Source organism: Mus musculus, chromosome 7, assembly GCF_000001635.26.
Source record: "Mus musculus strain C57BL/6J chromosome 7, GRCm38.p6 C57BL/6J".
Lineage (NCBI taxonomy): Eukaryota > Metazoa > Chordata > Mammalia > Rodentia > Muridae > Mus > Mus musculus.
Window position 1 is genome coordinate 127,571,171 of NC_000073.6, and position 17,498 is coordinate 127,588,668.

Genomic DNA, 17,498 nt, shown 5'->3' on the forward strand with positions numbered 1-17,498 from the left:
ATCCCATCAAACACGACAATTTGAGGGGTGTAATATTTTCTAGCCCATCAGCCATTTTGGAGTGTCCCCATACTTGTGGCAGACCCCATTCAGCAAGGAGACATGCTACCCTACAACAAATGAGATGACAGCTGGATCACTCTGAAGTTTTCTCTCTCAAAAATGCTGTTCTTTCAGAATTCTGAGCTTTGATTGCACTTCTTATTCATTGCAGGAAACATGCATCTGCCTGGACAGCAAGGTGGCACAATATTTCCTACCACACTGGGGCACAGTAATCATCCGGATAGCCCTTGCCCCTGCAGATGCTATACTGAGACCATTTCAGAAGTATGTCTCGTCCCCATAGTAGGGACATGGAACCGCATCTCCCAGCTAACTGTTGGGTTTGTGGGTTCCTGTTCATATGCCAATTGCTTTGTTTGACTTTACTGGAAAGATGTGAACAAACACTTATTCATCCCAGATAGGGCATACTGAAGGCCAAAGAAAGTCACTAACCACTGAGTTTATTTGGTTTTATATAGGAGCATAGTGACTCAAAAGCAGCTGCATCACCGAAAATCACTGTTTCTCCTTTATTCATCAGGTGAATAATTTATATACTTTCTCAATTTTTATACCCATCTCTCTCTCTCTCTCTCTCTCTCTCTCTCTCTCTCTCTCTCTTTTCAGCGCTTGGAGTTCTGCTTGGCCTTGTTCCTGCTGGGCAAGCATTCAATAGCTAAGCTCTATCCCAAGTCCTGCTGTCATCTTTAAAATATGTTCTAGTCAAGTATAATGAACATGCAGTAAACCCCACCTACTTAAAGTCTGTGAGTTAAATGGAATATCGGGAGGCTCAGGTTGTGATTCCTGACACATTATTGTTGTCCTTGGTCATTTCCCAAAGATCCCTGGTTCCTTTGTTTGCAACCAAGAGAAATCAGCATTTAGACTTTATACTAGCTTCTGTTTTGGGGGTCCTTTTAGAAATCAATACTGGAAAATATAAAATTATTTTTTAATCTGTTTTTCACCATTGCCCAAATTTTACCTGTAGTTCTTCCTCTAGTTCCAGATTTCATATTCTCATAGGAAGACTCTTCGGTTCCTAATTATATGAATACATTATTTTGACTAATTTCAGAATAATTATCCCCTGTGTACCAACAACAAACCTACTTAGGAAAGTTCAAAACTATTTTTGCAAGTTGTTAAAGTTAAGCTTGATGAGGAAAGGCTCTACAGTGACAGAAAGCAAAAACACTAAATTACTTGGTTTCCTTATAGAAAAAGCTGTTAGAAAATCATGCTGTAATCTAGGCGTCCTGAGCCTTAAATCCCAGCACTCAAACTGACTGATCTTTGGAGTTCCACCCCAGCCTGGGATACACAACGAATCCCTGACTAACAAGGGCTACATAGTGAGACACCGTCTAAAAAAACAAAAATTATCATTTCTCTTTTGCTGGACTGTAACCTTGAGGATTTGCTTTTTTCTTTGCTGTTACTCCAGAACCTTGGTTTTAGGATATGTCTGGCTTTGGAATTACTCTAGGCAGGACCTTAACAACCTTGTGTACTTAATGCAGGAGGGTCTGGGAGCAAGACGGTAGGAGTCTGTGACCCCAGGATGATGGACACTATCCTGAAAGCTCTAGTCAGGACCAAACGGCCAAGCTGCATATGCATTTTGTTTTGTTGTGTTTCTCAAAACAGTTTCTCTGTATAAACAGCCCTGCCGGTCCTGGAACTCACTTTGTAGACCATGCTGGCCTCCATCTCAAGAGATCCATCTGCCTGCCTCGCCTCCTAGTGCTGGGATTAAGCGTGCATGACCACACTTGTCTACACGCAGGTTTCCACAAAAAAAGGAATTTTGGAACAGGCTCTTACTATAATAAATGAGGATTCCAGAAGGAAACTAAAAGGGCCTTGTCCGAGGGCACGGTGAGGTAGTGCGGAGACATCACATTTCCGGTAACCTAACTTCCGTGTCTCTTTACAGACCAGCAGCACCAGGAGAGAAAAGCAAGTGCTACATGTTGATTGGCTGTTTTTCAGGCTCCTCCTCATGGTGGAGACCTTTTGGGGACTTCTAGCGCCAACGGCCTTGTCCGCCCTGGAATCCCGTCTTCCTATTGGACTGCCATTTTCCAATCGGAGGGTTTCTAATCCCTAGTTCTCAAACAGCAGGGGCCATTGGCTGCAATGATGGGGGCGGTGCCTTAGGTCGCTGTGGGAGCCTTACAGGTTAAAGCAAAGGAACAAACATAAACCAAGCAGCTGAGGGTCTTTGCGCAGGTTAGACTGTTCCCTCCTCACCCCCCTCCCCCCACCCTCCCTTCCCCCTCCCCGCTCGCACGGGTCATCCTGCTCGAGACCCCCGCGCCCCTCCCAGTGGACGCCAAGTGCGCTTGCGCGGTAACAGCCGCCCGCACTTGTGCCATTTCCCCCTTCTTCCGAGCCACCTTTCCCCCCTCCCGCCCTTCCCTATCCTCTTCCCTGCCCTGCTTCCCTCCCTCCCCCCTAGGCCCTTCGTTGTGGTCTCCCCGGTCCTGATCCTTCCCCTACCCCACCCCCAACCCCCAGGACCCTGGCGCCCCAGCCGCAGGTGCTGCGCCCCCGGGAGCCACGATGTGCATCCTCTCAGAACCTGTGGGCCTCCTTGCCCTCACTGCCCTCCGTTTCCTCCTCCCAGGCCCCCACATCCCTCAGAATGACGTTGGACGTGGGGCCGGAGGATGAACTCCCTGACTGGGCTGCGGCCAAAGAGTTTTACCAGAAGTACGACCCTAAGGACATCATTGGCAGGTGAGCCTTCACAGCTGAAGCATACACCGGCCCAGTGTAGTCAGCTCCCAGCCAGGAAATAAGGCTTCCTTCTGAAGACTGGATAGTTAGGAAGTGGACAGTGGAAAACAGTTAGTGACTTGGCTAGTATTCCGAGTTAACCCGCATTTTTTCCTCTATTCATCTATATTGTCAACAATTGTTTGTGGTCCAGACAACGGGAAGGTAGAAAATACCCATCACGTGAGCATTTCAAAGGTATCTAGTTCGAGAAGTAGGGGTCTGTAGAAAAGATGCTTGGAGCTGGGCGGTGGTGGTGAATGCTTTTGATCCCAGCAGAGGCAGGTGAATCTCTGTTGAGTTGACACCAGCCTGGTTTACAGAGGAAGTTCAAGGACAGCCAGGACTACACAGAGAAACCCTGTCGGGGAGGGGAGCAGGGATTGCTACTGTGATCGCCACCACAGATGCTTTATGGTTTAGTTTCAGAAGCATAGTGTATTGGTTATGTTGTGTTAAGCACCAAGAACACCGGGTGAGGGAGTGACAGAACAGGAACCCTGAGGAAGTTTCTGTCTTGGAAATGTTTCTATCTTTACATAATGAAAAAAAGATAAAGGTCGAAAGGAGCGTTAGGGGAAAAAATAAGTAGGCAGTAGGATTCAATCAACGGGGTCTCCACAGAGGAGGGGCTTTAGGAGACTTCTAAGAAAATGACAGGAGGGTTGGGGGAGGGGTGTTTGGTTGTTCATGGTGCTGGGGATTAAACTCAGGGCCCCATCCTAAGAGACAGTGCTTTACTACAGAGCCACATTCTCAGCTCCGAGGACTTGAGCTGAGACATAAAGTGTGAGAATAGGCTGGGGGGGGGGGGTGTCTTCTCATTTAGAGGGGGCAGTTAGTGCAGGGCTCAAGGCAGTGGCTAGACCATAGACAGAGTGGGGAAAGACAAGAAAGGAAGTGAGGAAAATGGGGCTTTAGGCCATGATGCGGACGCTTTCAGAGCGGTACCATGACGTGGAGCGTGCTTGTGAGCAGGGCGCTTACTCTCTGCGCTTGGGTTAACGAGGGTAAAAGCAGAGCCCACCTTCTAGTCTGCTGTGCATTTGGTGTGAGTTGGGGAATTGTGTTAGGACACTTGTGGTGGCACTTAAAACACTTAGAAATTTAAAAAGCTCTTTCTGGCCTTTATGTAGAGATAGGGAAGGGCTGGTGATGGTGACGCCTGGACTCGTGGCGATTGCAGAGCTGGAGAGAAGCAAGCAGGTGCAAGTGATGGCTTCAGAGGAGAGGGGATATCGGTCATAAGGAAGGGGAAAACAGGGGGACTTTTAAGGTCTTTATTTGAGCACCTGAATACCATTTACTGAAATGAAGACTTGAGGAAGGATTAGATTGGGGAATGGAGTGAACTAGTCAGGAGTTTTATTTTGGAAATACTAAGTTTGAGATACCCCGTGGATGGATAATGCTCTCAAGTGGGTTTGAGTCTGGATAACAACCATAAATGTGGAGGAGTCAACATTTAGAAAGGGGCACTAAGCAGGGACAGTGTAGAGAAGGGACGGGGCTGAGGCTCCTGGGTCATGTCACCATTTCCTGATCACTTAGAAGAGCTACAGAGGACGGTGGGGAGATGCCATCTGTGAGCTAGTAAGAAAAGTGAAAGAATGCCCTTTTAGAAGGTTGCCAGGAGCTGCTTCTGAGGCCTGAGAAAGGCAGGCGTGTGGCATTAGATTTGGCCAGGCACATTTAGATACCACATGGAGATGTCATGAAAGCAGTTTAGAACCAGGATTCTGGTGAGAAATTAAGGCTCAAAGACAGTGTACAGTGACAATTGCACGTAGATATTTAAAGCCTCTAGAATTCAGCACAGGTCAGCAGGGGACTCACTGTGCCTCAGTATCTGCTCCATTGCTGTGAGAAACACCATGGCCAAGGCAGCTTAAAAGAGAAAGCATTTGGGGCTGGTGAGATGGCTCAGCCGGTAAGAGCACTGACTGCTCTTCCAGAGGTCCTGAGTTCAAATCCCGGCAACCACATGGTGCTCACAACCATCTGTAATGGGATTCAATACAATGCCCTCTTCTGGTGTGTCTGAAGGGAAAAAAAAAAAAAGGAAATACAGAGAGAAGTTAGTTGTGGGAGAAAATACAGTCATCATGATAGATTTAAAATGTCTTTATGATCCATAAGGAAAGATGTCCAGGAAAACAGGATCTGACAAGGGAAATATCTGGGCTTAGAGGTTGAAGTCGCAGAGGTACAGAAGATACTGAAGGAAAATGTTCAGGGCTAAGGATGGGGCCCTGGGTAAGCCCACTTATTTATTTTTATTAATATCTAGTATTTTTGAGACAGAGTCTCTCTGTGCAACCGAGGTTGGCCTGGTACTCAAAATCGTCTGTCTCAGCCTTCTGAGTGTTACACACTTGCCTCTGTTGAGGACTGGGTTTAAGCTCAGAGATTTACATGCTAATCAAGCACCCTACCATTGAGCTGTAGCCCAGTCCTATATTTTGTCTGTTAACCCATGCTCAGCAGCCACCACCCCCAAGCCATTCTCCCAGCCCAAGGCTGACCTTTAAGGAGATCGCAGAGAACACAGCACTGCAGTCTGTCAGCAGAAAAAAGATTGAGTCTTAAGACTTGCATTCCCCTTTGAAATGATGTAGAATCTTATTAGAAAGGCTTAATTACTCAAGAGTAAGCACCCTTAAAGTAAAAGGTGTCTGGGATGCCTGAGGAGGGCGGGGAGCAGACAGGATCGGTGGGGGCAGCATTTAGTCCGATCTACATGACTTGAGCCTTTGTACTTCCTGAAATTAGAAGATTCCCAATGAAGTTTATTAACAATGAGGAATGACTAGAGGTTGGGAATATAGCTTAATGGTAGAATGCTTCCCAGCACGCATGAGGCCCTGAATCCACTATATATACATTTATTGGGCTTTTCTTACACTCAGAGTTATAGGGGAGATTTGGGATTTGGATGGAGACTTAGATGGTTTCTTACCACTTCCTGCAAAGGGCAAATTCTGGGATCTTGTGAAAAGCCTTGTTCAGGGCTTAAATGGGGAAGGACAGATCCTGGATCCAACTCAAGTCACCTACCTGAGTTTCTGTGGGCTCTGTGTGGTACTTTGTCGCTTGGTACCCACATGCCTCAGGACATTGTGAAGCAGTGATAGGCTAGGGTTTGAGGTCATCGTACTTGTCCTGATGTGAGTCTGATGTGGTAAGCATAATGGTCCAAGGCTCTATTCTGTATGGAAGAAAGAATGTAGAAGCTCGATGTGGTGGTGCACACTGTAATCTTGAGTTCAGGGCCAGCCTGGGCTACACAGCAACACCCAGTCTTACAGGATGTGATGGTTCACGCCTTTAATCCCAGCACTCAGGAAACAGAGGCAGTTGCATCTCCCTCAGTTCCAGAACAGCCAGAGCTATGTAATGAGGCCCTGTCTGGAAGAAAAGAAACAAACAAAGCAGGGAGACTGAAGAAGAAGAGAGGGAGGAAACGAAAAACCGGTGAGAGGGGGAGTGTGGGATGATGCCTGATTAGGCTATTATTTGATTCTGCCAGAGGAGTGAGCTCTGTGGTCCGCCGCTGTGTCCATCGAGCTACCGGTGATGAGTTCGCAGTGAAGATCATGGAGGTGTCAGCTGAGCGGCTGAGTCTTGAGCAGCTGGAGGAGGTGCGGGATGCCACACGGCGAGAGATGCACATTCTTCGCCAGGTCGCTGGCCACCCCCATATCAGTGAGGCTGCATTCCCTGCTCCTGCTGGCTGACAGCCCCCTATCCCTACTGGCCCTATTCATGACCCACACCCTAGAATTGCCTCTAGGTCTTCTTCCTCGATCTCTCTACCTCCTAGCAAGGCCAGTCTTTGGGTCCCTGCAGCCTCCTTGGTTCTCCTTCCTCCCCAGCATACTAGTCTACTGCTGCCTGTGGGTGGAAAAGCACCTGCAAGGTGTATCCGCTCCTTCCCATCTCTCTCTGCCTTTCTGCCTCTTTCCCCAGTCACCCTCATCGATTCCTACGAGTCTTCTAGCTTCATGTTCCTGGTGTTTGACCTGTGAGTATCACCGTGCTCATCTGAGGACTCTGTTCTTGCCTTCACGTGTGGTCTGAGGGTTACAGGGTTACAGCTTGTGGGCACCACCACTGTTTATACCGTGCTCTGCTCCTGCCAGGGCTCTCTCTTGTTCTTTTCCCTGAAAGTCCAAGGCATGGGCCTTCTCTTTAGGTGTCATTATTGAGGCAGAAACTTCAAGAGTAATAACAATCAATCAAATGCCAAGACACCAGCAGGGTCCATCCCAGTCCCTCTTGGTTATAAATGAGGAGGGAGAAGACTAGACGCCGAGTGTTGAGCACTGCGCCAACTCCTTACAAACTCCTCGGGAGTCTTTCCCTACTCAGCACACTGCTCTGCTGCCCCTGTGCCTACTGGTTCTTTTCCTTTCCTTTATCTGAATCTGAGGTTCTATGTTAACGCGGTAGAGTGCACACTAGTTGCAAGTAAATTTCAAGAGTATGATTTATCATGATGCCTATAATCCCACTACTCCAGAGACTAAGCCCAGGAGGATTACCAATTCAGGGCTAGCCTGGGCTTTGTATCAGAACACTGTATCCGAGAAAGGAAGGAATAATCTGAATTATTCAGAAAAAAAATTCATGAAGCCATCAAATGGCTCTCTGCAAAATTCTGAGGGGAAATAGGAATGTGTATTCACTGTCCTGCAACTGTGCAGGACAGTGACAGTTGGTTTTGAGTACTGATTAGAATTGTAAATATAACCTCAGTTTTATTATTTGTTTATTTATGTATGTATGTTTTTTTGAAACAGAATCTGGCATTGTAGCCCCAGCTGCTCTGGTCTTTAACTTAAAGATCAGATGCCTCTGCCTCCCAAGTGCTGGGATTAAAGGTGTGGGCCACCACCCTGCTGGAACCTCAGTTTTTTTGTTTTTTGGTTTTTTTGTTAGTTTCTTTGTTTCAGAGGTTTTCTCTGTGTAGCCCCCAGCTGTCCTGGAACTCATTCTGTAGACCAGGTTGGCCTTGAGCTCACAGAAGTCCATCTGCCTCAGCCTCCTGAATGCTAGGATTAAAGGTTTACACCACCATCACCACCACCAGGCCGTAACCTCAATTTTAAAGGGTGATAAAATAAGCAAATTCCAAGCCGGGCGTGGTGGCGCACGCCTTTAATCCCAGCACTCGGGAGGCAGAGGCAGGTGGATTTCTGAGTTCGAGGCCAGCTTGGTCTACAAAGTGAGTGCCAGGACAGCCAGGGCTACACACAGAGAAACCCTGTCTCGAAAAACCAAAAAAAAAAAAAAAAAAAAAAAAAAAAAAAGCAAATTCCATCCAAAATCCTTTTATTCTACCTTTTTGTAACTGTTATTTGAACTTTTGGCCCATATTCTAATACTGACTTTAAGAAGCCTTTTGCAGCTGTAGCTGCTCTCAGACAAGAAAGGCCTCCTGTGACTTACCACAAGAAGTTGCTATTCTTAATAAAAGTGTTCCTTTGTGACACATTAAGGATATTTCAACCACCAACACTGTGTCAAACTGCCCCTGGAATCTAGTTCACTCCTTCACTCCTGGAGTGCTCTCTCCCAAGCTGCTCCTGCTGCTAGCCTTCCTGCCTTCTCAGTCTCCAGGAGTGCATTTGCTCTTCTCCCCCTCCCCCAATCCCTTAGGATGCGGAAAGGAGAGCTGTTTGACTATCTCACCGAGAAAGTGGCCCTCTCAGAAAAGGAAACCAGGTACTGGTAGACCCTGATGCCCTTGAGATGCCTAGGGGGATGGTACAGGGAGAAACAGAGACGTCTGCCTCACCCAGGTCCATCATGAGGTCTCTACTGGAAGCAGTGAGCTTTCTCCATGCCAACAACATTGTACATCGAGACCTGAAGCCTGAGAATATTCTCCTAGATGACAATATGCAGATACGCCTTTCAGATTTTGGGTTCTCCTGCCATTTGGAAGCTGGCGAGAAGCTTCGAGGTGAGGAGGTCAGATCTCTTCAGAGGGAGGGAAGCAGGCCCAAACTTGAGGTTGCCTGGCCAGGTCGAGAACTGAGTCCCTGATACCAAGGAAAAGAAAGTGACTGCTCACTGCTGAGGTACTCTTGATGCAAAGGCTCAGTGCACTTCTTCACCTGAGGGATGAGATGTGTGCAGAGGGCCATGCCAGGGAGGCCAGAAGAAGGGAACCCTGATGAACCTGAGGGATGCAGAGGAGGAGCCTGCAGATCTGGGCTTTGTTCTGGGAGGAAAGAGGGAGTAGGTAGAGCCAGAGGGTCCCAGCAGTTTGAAGTGTGGATAAAACAAGACCTCTCTGTAGTGCTTCACACACTACAGAGGATCCTGATATGACTCATTTGTAATAACAAGAAAAATTTCTGGGACTGGCAAGATGGCCCAGTGGGTAAAGTAGTTGCCATGCAAGTTTGAGGAGCAGAGTTCAGATCCCAGCAACCATGAAATACCAGTATGTATGAAGCAAAGAGGGGATTCTTGGAAAAAGCTGGTTATTAGACTCTCCAGATCAGTGAGGCTTTGGGCTCAAGTGAAAAGTCTTACCTAAATACATAAAGGAGAAAGTAATTGAGGAAGACGGTCAACCATAGCCTTGAGCCTACACATGCGTAACACACACACTTCTAGTGCAGAAGGGAAACTTTGAGCATATTCAGATGTAGGAATCCCAAGAGCTATCTTGTCCTTTATAGTTTTATACTGCATATACTAGTAGCAAACAAATAATGGGTATTTATCATGAGACAAATGTCACACCAGATGTCTATGTTGTGGCTTATTTCCCTAACAGAATTTCTCAATAGAAAATAGTATCAGAGTCTCTGTTTTATGATTAGGTGCCCAGAGTTTGAACTTGAACTGTAGAGTCTCATGTTAACCTGTGGGTTCTGGGGGCCTTGAGGACACTGTGTGTCATCTCCCTTCTGGCTTTCACATACACATCTTTTTGGAATACCTTTGCCATGCCTGCTTCACCTTTCTTAACTTGAGTGATTTGGGGTTCACTTTAAGCTTTGTTTTTCTATTTTCCCATGAGTTAACACTCATTTCTTACCTACTTCCTGGAAGGTAATGAGCTTGGGAAAGGTCCATCTCCCTCATGACTCCTGATCTGTGCTAGAGAGTGAAGTCTTTTCCTTTTTCTTTTTTTCTTTTTTTTAATATTTATATTAAGACACTGTAGCTGTCTGCAGACACTCCAAAAGAGGGAATCAGATCCCATTACAGATGGCTGTGAGTCACCATGTGGTTGCTGGGATTTGAACTCAGGACCTTCAGAAGAGCAGTCAGTGCTCTTAACCGCTGAGCCATCTCTCCAGCCCCCAAAAGTCTTTTCAATTTAGGCTTATTGAGTTCTCTTGGAAGTACAAGAAACTAAAAATACAGATCGTGTCAAGTGACAGAGAAACCTGAGCCATAGGCACCTGGACACGATTCTGATGCCTTGAGAGGGAATCATGGAAGGGTTATTGTGGAGGGATTTTTTTCACTTTGTCTCTACATGTCTGTACTGGAACTAGCTATGTAGACCTGCATATATGATGTAGATCATAACTAGACCAAACCCTAAGAAGGGTCTAACAGGGACTACCCCAGTATGTTCTTAAGCAATTCCAGGTTTGTGCTGGGCGTGGTGGCACACTCCTTTAATCCCAGCATTTAGGAAGCAGAGGCAGGCAGATTTTGAGTCTGAAGCTACACTGGTCCACATAATGAGTTCCAAGCCATCCAAGGCTACATAGTGAGATCTTGCCTAGAAAAAAAAGGATTTTGCTTTTCACATATGTATGTGAGATAGTGGTAAAACAAGTTGTTTTGATGAATGAGTAGCTTGGCTTAAAGGTGGGGGAGATAAATGATGTCATTGAGTAAGACTTTGAAGCCATTCCCAAACTGGGTTTTCCTAAGAAGGCCACCGTGAGCTTTAGTGGGAATTTAAGGTGGTTTGCTGGGGATATGCCCTTGCTTTGAGGCTCAGCAGGAAACCAGGAGCAAAAAGGGTGCACTTGTGTTCTTAATGCAATCGAGAGTCTGCAGCAGAGGCTTGGGGGCTGAGACTTTGCAGGCAGGGAATGCTAGCGGCAGTCCCTTCAACTTCTGGCCTCTCTCCCCAGAACTGTGCGGGACTCCAGGGTATCTAGCACCAGAGATCCTTAAATGCTCCATGGATGAAACCCACCCAGGCTATGGCAAGGAAGTTGATCTGTAAGTCTCTGTGATGCCTTCCCCTTCCGTGTCATCCTTTCTTGTTGCCTATGTCAGTCTGACCATGGTCTCATTCTCAGCTGGGCTTGTGGGGTGATCCTGTTCACACTTCTGGCTGGCTCACCACCATTCTGGCACCGGCGCCAAATCCTGATGCTACGCATGATCATGGAAGGCCAATATCAGTTTACTTCACCTGAGTGGGATGATCGTTCAAACACCGTCAAAGACCTGGTGAGTAGGGGCCATGAAACAATACTAGGGAAGACCCAAGATGTGACCCTCATGCTATAAAGTTTCTCTAGATCTCCAAGCTGCTGCAGGTGGATCCTGAAGCGCGCCTGACAGCTGAGCAAGCCCTGCAGCACCCCTTCTTTGAGCGCTGTGAAGGCAGCCAACCTTGGAACCTCACGCCTCGCCAGCGGTTCCGGGTAAGCCCGAGAGTAGCAGGGTCTGTACCCAGGCCTTGTCCTCTTCCCTGTGCTGGGCGTTTTACTGGGGCTAATACTGTCCCTTTCCCAGGTGGCAGTGTGGACAATACTGGCTGCCGGACGAGTGGCCTTAAGCAGTCACCGTTTACGGCCACTAACTAAGAATGCACTATTGAGAGACCCCTATGCACTGCGGCCAGTACGGCGCCTCATCGACAACTGTGCCTTCCGGCTCTATGGGCACTGGGTAAAGAAGGGTGAGCAGCAGAACCGGGCAGCCCTCTTCCAGCACCAGCCTCCTAGGCTGTTCCCCATTGCTGCCACTGAACTCGAAGGAGACTCCGGTGCCATCACAGAGGATGAGGCTACACTGGTACGGAGCTAGGGCCGTATCCCTGGGCAAGCCAGAAAGAAGGACTCTCCAGGAGGACATTTTTTTTTCTATCATTCCAACTGTTTGGGACTCAGACCTTAGCCCTGCCTTGCCAAGCCTACAACTGAGAATGCTGCTTGTCACAGAAACCAGCCCTTTACCCCTACTACTCTGGACTTGGAGATCAGGGCAGAGATGGAAGGGAGCCTCTTCGAGGGTTGTGCCTGGCCTAGCTATCGCCACCTGCGCTGCATCTGAAATAAAACCTGCCACAAGCCTGGGAGAGCCAGTGCCATGTCTGCTGTCTAGTTTCACAGGGAAACCCAGAAGGTGCTCGTGAAGGTGGGGGATGGGACACTGTGGCCCAGGTCTTTATTGGGGAAGATGCTGGGATCACTTGGTCTTGGTCTTGCCTTTGCTGGGAGGTGTCTGGAACGGCTGCTCCAGTGCAGCCAGTTTGCTGCTCAGCCTTTCCTCGCTCTCCTTGAGCCGCTCCTCCACCAGCTGCTGGAGCTGCCTCAGCTCCTTGCTCAGCTGGGACTTGATGTAGGTCTGGAGGATGCACACCTCACCTACAGGAGAGGGGAGAGGCAGGACAAGGGTTGTCTGGGAGTGAGCTGCACAGAGGGGAACGCTGCTAATGCTGCTTCAATTTAGGAACTGTCAGCCATTTCCTCTGAGGCAGACAGTTGGGCAGTGTGGCCAGACTGCACTTTCTGTATTCACATTCTAACTGCACTTTCGTCTGACATCAGGCAGATTACTTAGCGCATGCATCAGGTGTGTGTGTGTGTGTGTGTGTGTGCAAAACATGGATGGTGATGGTAGGATTGGGTTAATATGCACATTTAACACTGGGCATCCTGGGGTCTGGTATCACTAGACTGTGCTTGTTATTGAAAACCACCCTCCCATCATTCGCTTTCTGTGGCCACCTGTTCTACACATAGCAACACCCCAGAGGCTCCAGCACCATGGCTCAGTGGTTAAAGACACTGACTGCTCTTGCCAAGGATCTGGGTGCAATTCTCTACAGCCATGTGGTGGCTCTGTAACTCCAGTTCCAAGGACGTTCACTGCCCTCTTGGTGACCTCTGTGGGCACTGACATGTGATGCACAGATACACAAACATGGAAGCAGAACTCCCAGATAGAGAAAATAAAAACAAAAAATAAAGCTCAAAAATTATAGGGGCCACTGGAACTAAAACTAAAGTCCTGGGCTGGGTATGGTGGAACTTCTATAACCCTATCACTCAGGAGTTAGACAGAGGCATCTTGAGTTCAAAGCCAGCCTGGGCTACACAGTAAGACCTTGTTTCAAAAAATAAATAAATAAAACAAGGGTTGGCAGGATGGTTCCATGGGTAAAGGAGCTTGCTGTGTAAGCAAGCCTGCCAACCTGACTGGCCCTCAGAACCCACAGAAAGCTGAAATGAGACAGGACTCCAAAGATCCTCTGACCTTCATACGCATTGTCATTCTGTCTAACGAAACAAGGGCTGGAGAGATGGCTCAGCTTTTAAGAGGCAGAGGCAGGAAGACCTCTAGGAATTTGAGGCCAGCCTGGTCTACATAGCAAGTGCCAGGAGAGGCAGGACTACATAGAGAGACCCCGTCTCAAAAAAGTGGGTGGGTTACTGAGGCTGTCCCCCTGAATGGTAGAACTCTGCTGCACATGGTTCTAATCTCACTCCCCAGCACTACAAGACAAAATGGTGGTTGCCTGAGGTGAGGTGGGAGGGATCAAGGCTCAGGTAGGCCCAACCATTTCGCGGCACCTTAACCCTTCCATGTGCTCACTTGGCTGTTGCTCTGGCTCCGTCACAGTTTCCGGCTCTTCCTCCTGTGGAGTAGCTACTTGCTCTACCACCATCATCTCCTCGTTTTCTTTCTCTGCATAGCAGAAAGCAGGAAGAGGTCTTGGCCCCAGCTCTGGCCCAGTCCCAACCTGGCCCACTTGTACCCATCTTACCCTCTGGCCAGAGCGTGAGTGGCTGTAACCCCGTGTAAGTCAAAGATAGGTCCAGTCGCACCTGAAGAGACAAGGGAAGAGAGGCTGAGAGGAAGCACTTGCCATAAGAGAAAGGGGGAGACAGGTGGCCACTCACTGCCTGTACACAGTACCTGTGGGGTGAAGACATATTTGTAGAGCTTGAAGTGGCGGAAGTAGGTGTTGACCACATAGTCTGCCAGTGCCAGCAGCTGTTCCTCTTTAAAGAGGTCAATGCTGAAAGGGGGCCGCTGTGACGATAATCCGGGACGTAAGTGCCCTGACAACCTCCAGAAGCCTACCCAGCTAGTCTGCCAAAAGCAGCTGTCTAGAAGCAGGGCAAGCCCCAGGTGGCCTTCAGAGGAAGATGGTGGGAAAGAGAACAGGAATTTGGGCCCGATCTTGCCTGTGGTTGGGTGAAGGCTTCGTTTCAGGGTACTGACCCTGATTCCATGACAAAAGAGAACGCTGGTAAAGTAGCGGTAGCATTCCTCCACGTTGCCCAGAGGGGTAGCTGGAGGGAAACAAGGTGAAGCTGTCAGCCCGCCTACTCGCCTACTCTTCCTTCTGCTTTTAGAGCAGGAGATGGAGAATGGGGCAGACTTAGGAGTAAGTCCTGGTCGCTCTGTTAATTCACTCAGTAAACACCATATTCTCACTCTACACTTTTCTCGGCACTCAAAGACAGACAAGGTCCTTCCCTCAGAAGGATGCTTTGTTTCTGGTCGGAAAGTATAGAACTAAAGTTGGCCTCAAACCAGCGGCATTGCCCCTGCCTCAGCCTCCTGAATGCAGGTGTGTCAGGCTTGAGCTACCACACGCGGCATCATTGGGAAGGTACTTTGTTGTTGAGACAGGGTGTCACGTGTCCCAGGCTAACTTTGAACTTCTGACTCATCTGCCTTTTAGGAAAGAAACTTCCTAAGTGCTAGGATTATGGATATGTGCCACCTCACTTGAGTACACAGGGTTGGAAGTGAACCCAGGATTTTGTACTTAGGCAAGCACTCTACTAAGTGGGCTATATCCCCAGCCCCCTATTTAGATACTTCTCAGAACAGACCCATAATATTAGTACTATGTGTTTCATTTCTTAATAAGGGAAGCTCTCAAAGGTGATAAATGTGGTACATTAATACCACCTATGGTGGAACACAAATCCCAGACTGCAGGTTCCCTACTTTAGTTCTCCACGGTCACTTCTGCCAGCCCAGCCTCCTCTCCTAGGGCTCAAACCTTTTGGTGGCTACCTCCCTCTCCTCACCAACACAGGCCTTGTGAAGATCTTGGAGCATGGCACAGGCTGCTGATGTCTGCTCTGGTGAAAAGCCCTGCTGGCGGCAGAAGATAAGTGCGTGGGAGAAGAGGTCCAAGATAATGGCATCCCGCAGGCTCTGCTCAGGAAAGCCAAGCTCCAAGAGCTCAGCAAGAACCCTTGGGGGGGGGGGTGGAAGAGGCATGAGTGACAGACAGCAGGGGTTCGCCCGCCCCCCACCTCACCTTAGGATTTATTTCTATTATATGGGTAGTTTCCCTGTATATGTGCAACACATGCTTTTCTGGTACCCATGGAGACCAGAAGAAGGTATTGGATCCTCTGGAACTTGAGTTATAGACTATGTGGATGCTGGGAACCAAACCTGGGTCCTCTGGAAGAACAGCCATTGCTGTTAATGGCTGAGCTGCCTCTGCAGCCCTGAACACAAGCCTCTTCTCGTCTCCATTGCCTGACACTCACTCTATACTTTAAAGTTTGTCATTTCTTGTGTCTCCCCTCCCAAGAGTTCAGTCTCGCCCAACTCAAACCCATACTCTCTCATCTTTTCCACAGTGGCTGCCTTCTCCAGTCTGTGCATAGAATGGATGTCCAGGTATTTCCTGTCAGGAAAAGATGAGACAAATCACTGGTGGTTCATACAACTTCCCCGATGGGGCTGCAACTTGGAGAGTTTCAGTGGGGATCAGGAGCTGAGACTTGGCGAACTTGCTAAGGAACCTTTAGCAAATCATTTCACTGTCAACGGGGAACATCATGGTCTAGAATCCAGTCTGTAGATTTAGCAGATTTTTTTTTTATTTATAAACCCACTGATTAGAAAAGAGTTGTGCCAGGTAGTGGTGGTACACTCACTGTACCCAGCACTGTGAGGCAGAGGCAGGCGGATCTCTTGAGTTTGAGGCCAGCCTGGTCTACAGAGTGAGTTTCAGGATAGCCAAAGCTACAAGGAGAAACAATGTCTTGAAAACCCCCCAAAAAACAACTTTGAGTCCTTGTCTTGCTCTGTGTGACCTTGATGAAGTCCCCTGGGCCTTGGCATCGGTGTGCACAGTGCTCCATCATTGCAGCTGTGTACATTCCTGCCTTTGCCTCCCTTCTCACACCGCCACTTTACACTGAGGCACCTGGCACGCTGGTGACTCGTTACCTTGAGCACTTCTCAGTCTCATCTTTGTAAAACTGGAGAGCCCTGGCTGGACAGGACTGTTGAGGACACCTTACAGGAGTAATACAAATGAGAAGTGTAACTTTTCCCCTGGGCTCTCCACACTCACCACATACAGATCCGGGGCTGGGGTAGTGGTGGCTGCGGAGAGAAGACAGATTATGGGACAAATAGATACGACAGTATGTATCCCCTAGTCCCTAGTACCTCATGAATTTCTAGCAGGTCTGAGTGTGCTATAATTTTAACTATAGCAAAATAGGTAAAACCGGGCTTCGGTGGGCTCGAAATACTATTTAGCAGCCTATTTACAATCAAAGCAACTCCAGGAAATTCCCTAATGTTGATAAACGTAATGACTGGCGGCACCTTTTTTGGGAAACCTAAGTATTCACTAGAGGACAACTCTGTCCCGCCCTCACCGGGAACAAGTTGGCTCCAGGATCTTCAGCCACTTCCACAGGGCTACTAGTGGCTTCTGCGGGCGACTCGGTCTGCATGTCTGTTCCGTTCCTTATGGCCGAGCCGTCCACCGAGCTGGGACTCCTGTCCAGTTCCTCCTGCAATTTGGGAGATTGTTCCGACTCCATCTGCACCTTCATTCCCAGGCTCTGGCTGGAACTGGGGGTAATCATCTCTTCGTCCTTCTTAGCCTCAGTCAAGGGCTCTCCAGCCTGGGCTCTGGGACAGCCAGCTCTCCCACTGCAAAGCCCGGTCCTGCCCCTTCTAGTGTTTCTTCAGAGGCGGTGAAGCGAGAGGCAGCCAATCCGCAGAGGGCGTCTTCCCAACTTGTCTCCCCGGTGACCGTTGTTAAGGAAAGTAGAAAGTACAAGCCCACGCCAATCATTGAAAAGATAGAGCGCATGCGTAACGAGTTGCACGTGCCTCTTAGAAGTTGCTTGTAAGGGTGCTTTTGAGGGTCGGTCTTTTTAAAGATTTAATTTAAATCTTTAAAAGATTGTGTTTGTGCGTGCGTGTGCGCACATATGTACAGGATGTTCGGGAGGGCTCCGCGGAGGCCAGGAGAGGATGACGGATCCTCTGGATCTGGAGTTACAAGGGGTCGTGTACCGAGTACCCCGAACAGCAGCAAAGGCTCCACCCCTCCATCTCCTAGTGCAACTGCGGGGTCAGTAACTATGGGAACCGCCTGCTGGCCAATCATTAAGAGAAATACAGTCCGTCGCGGGGTTGGAGGGGTGGGACTAAAAGAC

General features: G+C 48.5%; 2 protein-coding genes across 16 annotated transcripts; one reads left to right on the forward strand and one right to left on the reverse strand.

Annotated features, from left to right (window-relative positions):
- The first annotated feature begins 2,174 nt into the window (after positions 1 to 2,174).
- Phkg2 (phosphorylase kinase, gamma 2 (testis)) lies at positions 2,175 to 12,137 on the forward strand. Of its 11 annotated transcripts, none has more exons than XM_006508167.4 (10): positions 2,175 to 2,286; positions 2,575 to 2,796; positions 6,365 to 6,540; positions 6,805 to 6,859; positions 8,497 to 8,562; positions 8,640 to 8,803; positions 10,953 to 11,043; positions 11,124 to 11,277; positions 11,349 to 11,474; positions 11,566 to 12,130. In XM_006508167.4, exons 2-10 carry the CDS (start codon positions 2,702 to 2,704, stop codon positions 11,857 to 11,859), a joined length of 1,221 nt encoding a protein of 406 aa, XP_006508230.1. In that variant the 5' UTR covers positions 2,175 to 2,286; positions 2,575 to 2,701; the 3' UTR covers positions 11,860 to 12,130. The 11 variants fall into 11 exon arrangements, with proteins under 11 accessions (XP_006508230.1, XP_030098817.1, XP_030098818.1 ...); XM_030242957.1 differs by having other exon boundaries at positions 2,684 to 2,796; positions 6,365 to 6,476; XM_006508170.3 differs by having other exon boundaries at positions 2,177 to 2,286; positions 6,365 to 6,476.
- Ccdc189 (coiled-coil domain containing 189) lies at positions 11,213 to 17,496 on the reverse strand. Of its 5 annotated transcripts, none has more exons than NM_001033040.3 (9): positions 16,707 to 17,425; positions 16,394 to 16,425; positions 15,653 to 15,718; positions 15,105 to 15,274; positions 14,284 to 14,354; positions 13,975 to 14,091; positions 13,823 to 13,883; positions 13,651 to 13,743; positions 11,213 to 12,419 (listed from the first exon to the last, which is right to left on the reverse strand). In NM_001033040.3, exons 1-9 carry the CDS (start codon positions 16,917 to 16,919, stop codon positions 12,241 to 12,243), a joined length of 1,002 nt encoding a protein of 333 aa, NP_001028212.1. In that variant the 5' UTR covers positions 16,920 to 17,425; the 3' UTR covers positions 11,213 to 12,240. The 5 variants fall into 5 exon arrangements, 4 of the variants coding, with proteins under 4 accessions (NP_001028212.1, XP_006507808.1, NP_001369335.1 ...); XR_003946468.1 differs by having other exon boundaries at positions 12,126 to 12,419; positions 14,247 to 14,354; positions 16,707 to 17,494; XM_006507745.4 differs by having other exon boundaries at positions 12,126 to 12,419; positions 13,975 to 14,354; positions 16,707 to 17,496.
- Between the last annotated feature and the right edge of the window lie 2 nt (positions 17,497 to 17,498).

Coding starts and splice junctions, on each gene's coding strand:
- Ccdc189 (XM_006507745.4), bottom strand. CDS start 16,919: ATGATTACCCCCAGTTCCAGCCAGAGCCTGGGAATGAAGGTGCAGATG. Junction 14,355..15,104: donor TCTTCACAAGGCCTGTGTTG/GTGAGGAGAGGG, acceptor GTTTCCCTCCAG/CTACCCCTCTGGGCAACGTG. Junction 12,420..13,650: donor GGAGCCAGAGCAACAGCCAA/GTGAGCACATGG, acceptor CCTCTCCTGTAG/GTGAGGTGTGCATCCTCCAG.
- Phkg2 (XM_006508167.4), top strand. CDS start 2,702: ATGACGTTGGACGTGGGGCCGGAGGATGAACTCCCTGACTGGGCTGCG. Junction 2,797..6,364: donor CCTAAGGACATCATTGGCAG/GTGAGCCTTCAC, acceptor TGATTCTGCCAG/AGGAGTGAGCTCTGTGGTCC. Junction 6,541..6,804: donor CGCTGGCCACCCCCATATCA/GTGAGGCTGCAT, acceptor CTCTTTCCCCAG/TCACCCTCATCGATTCCTAC.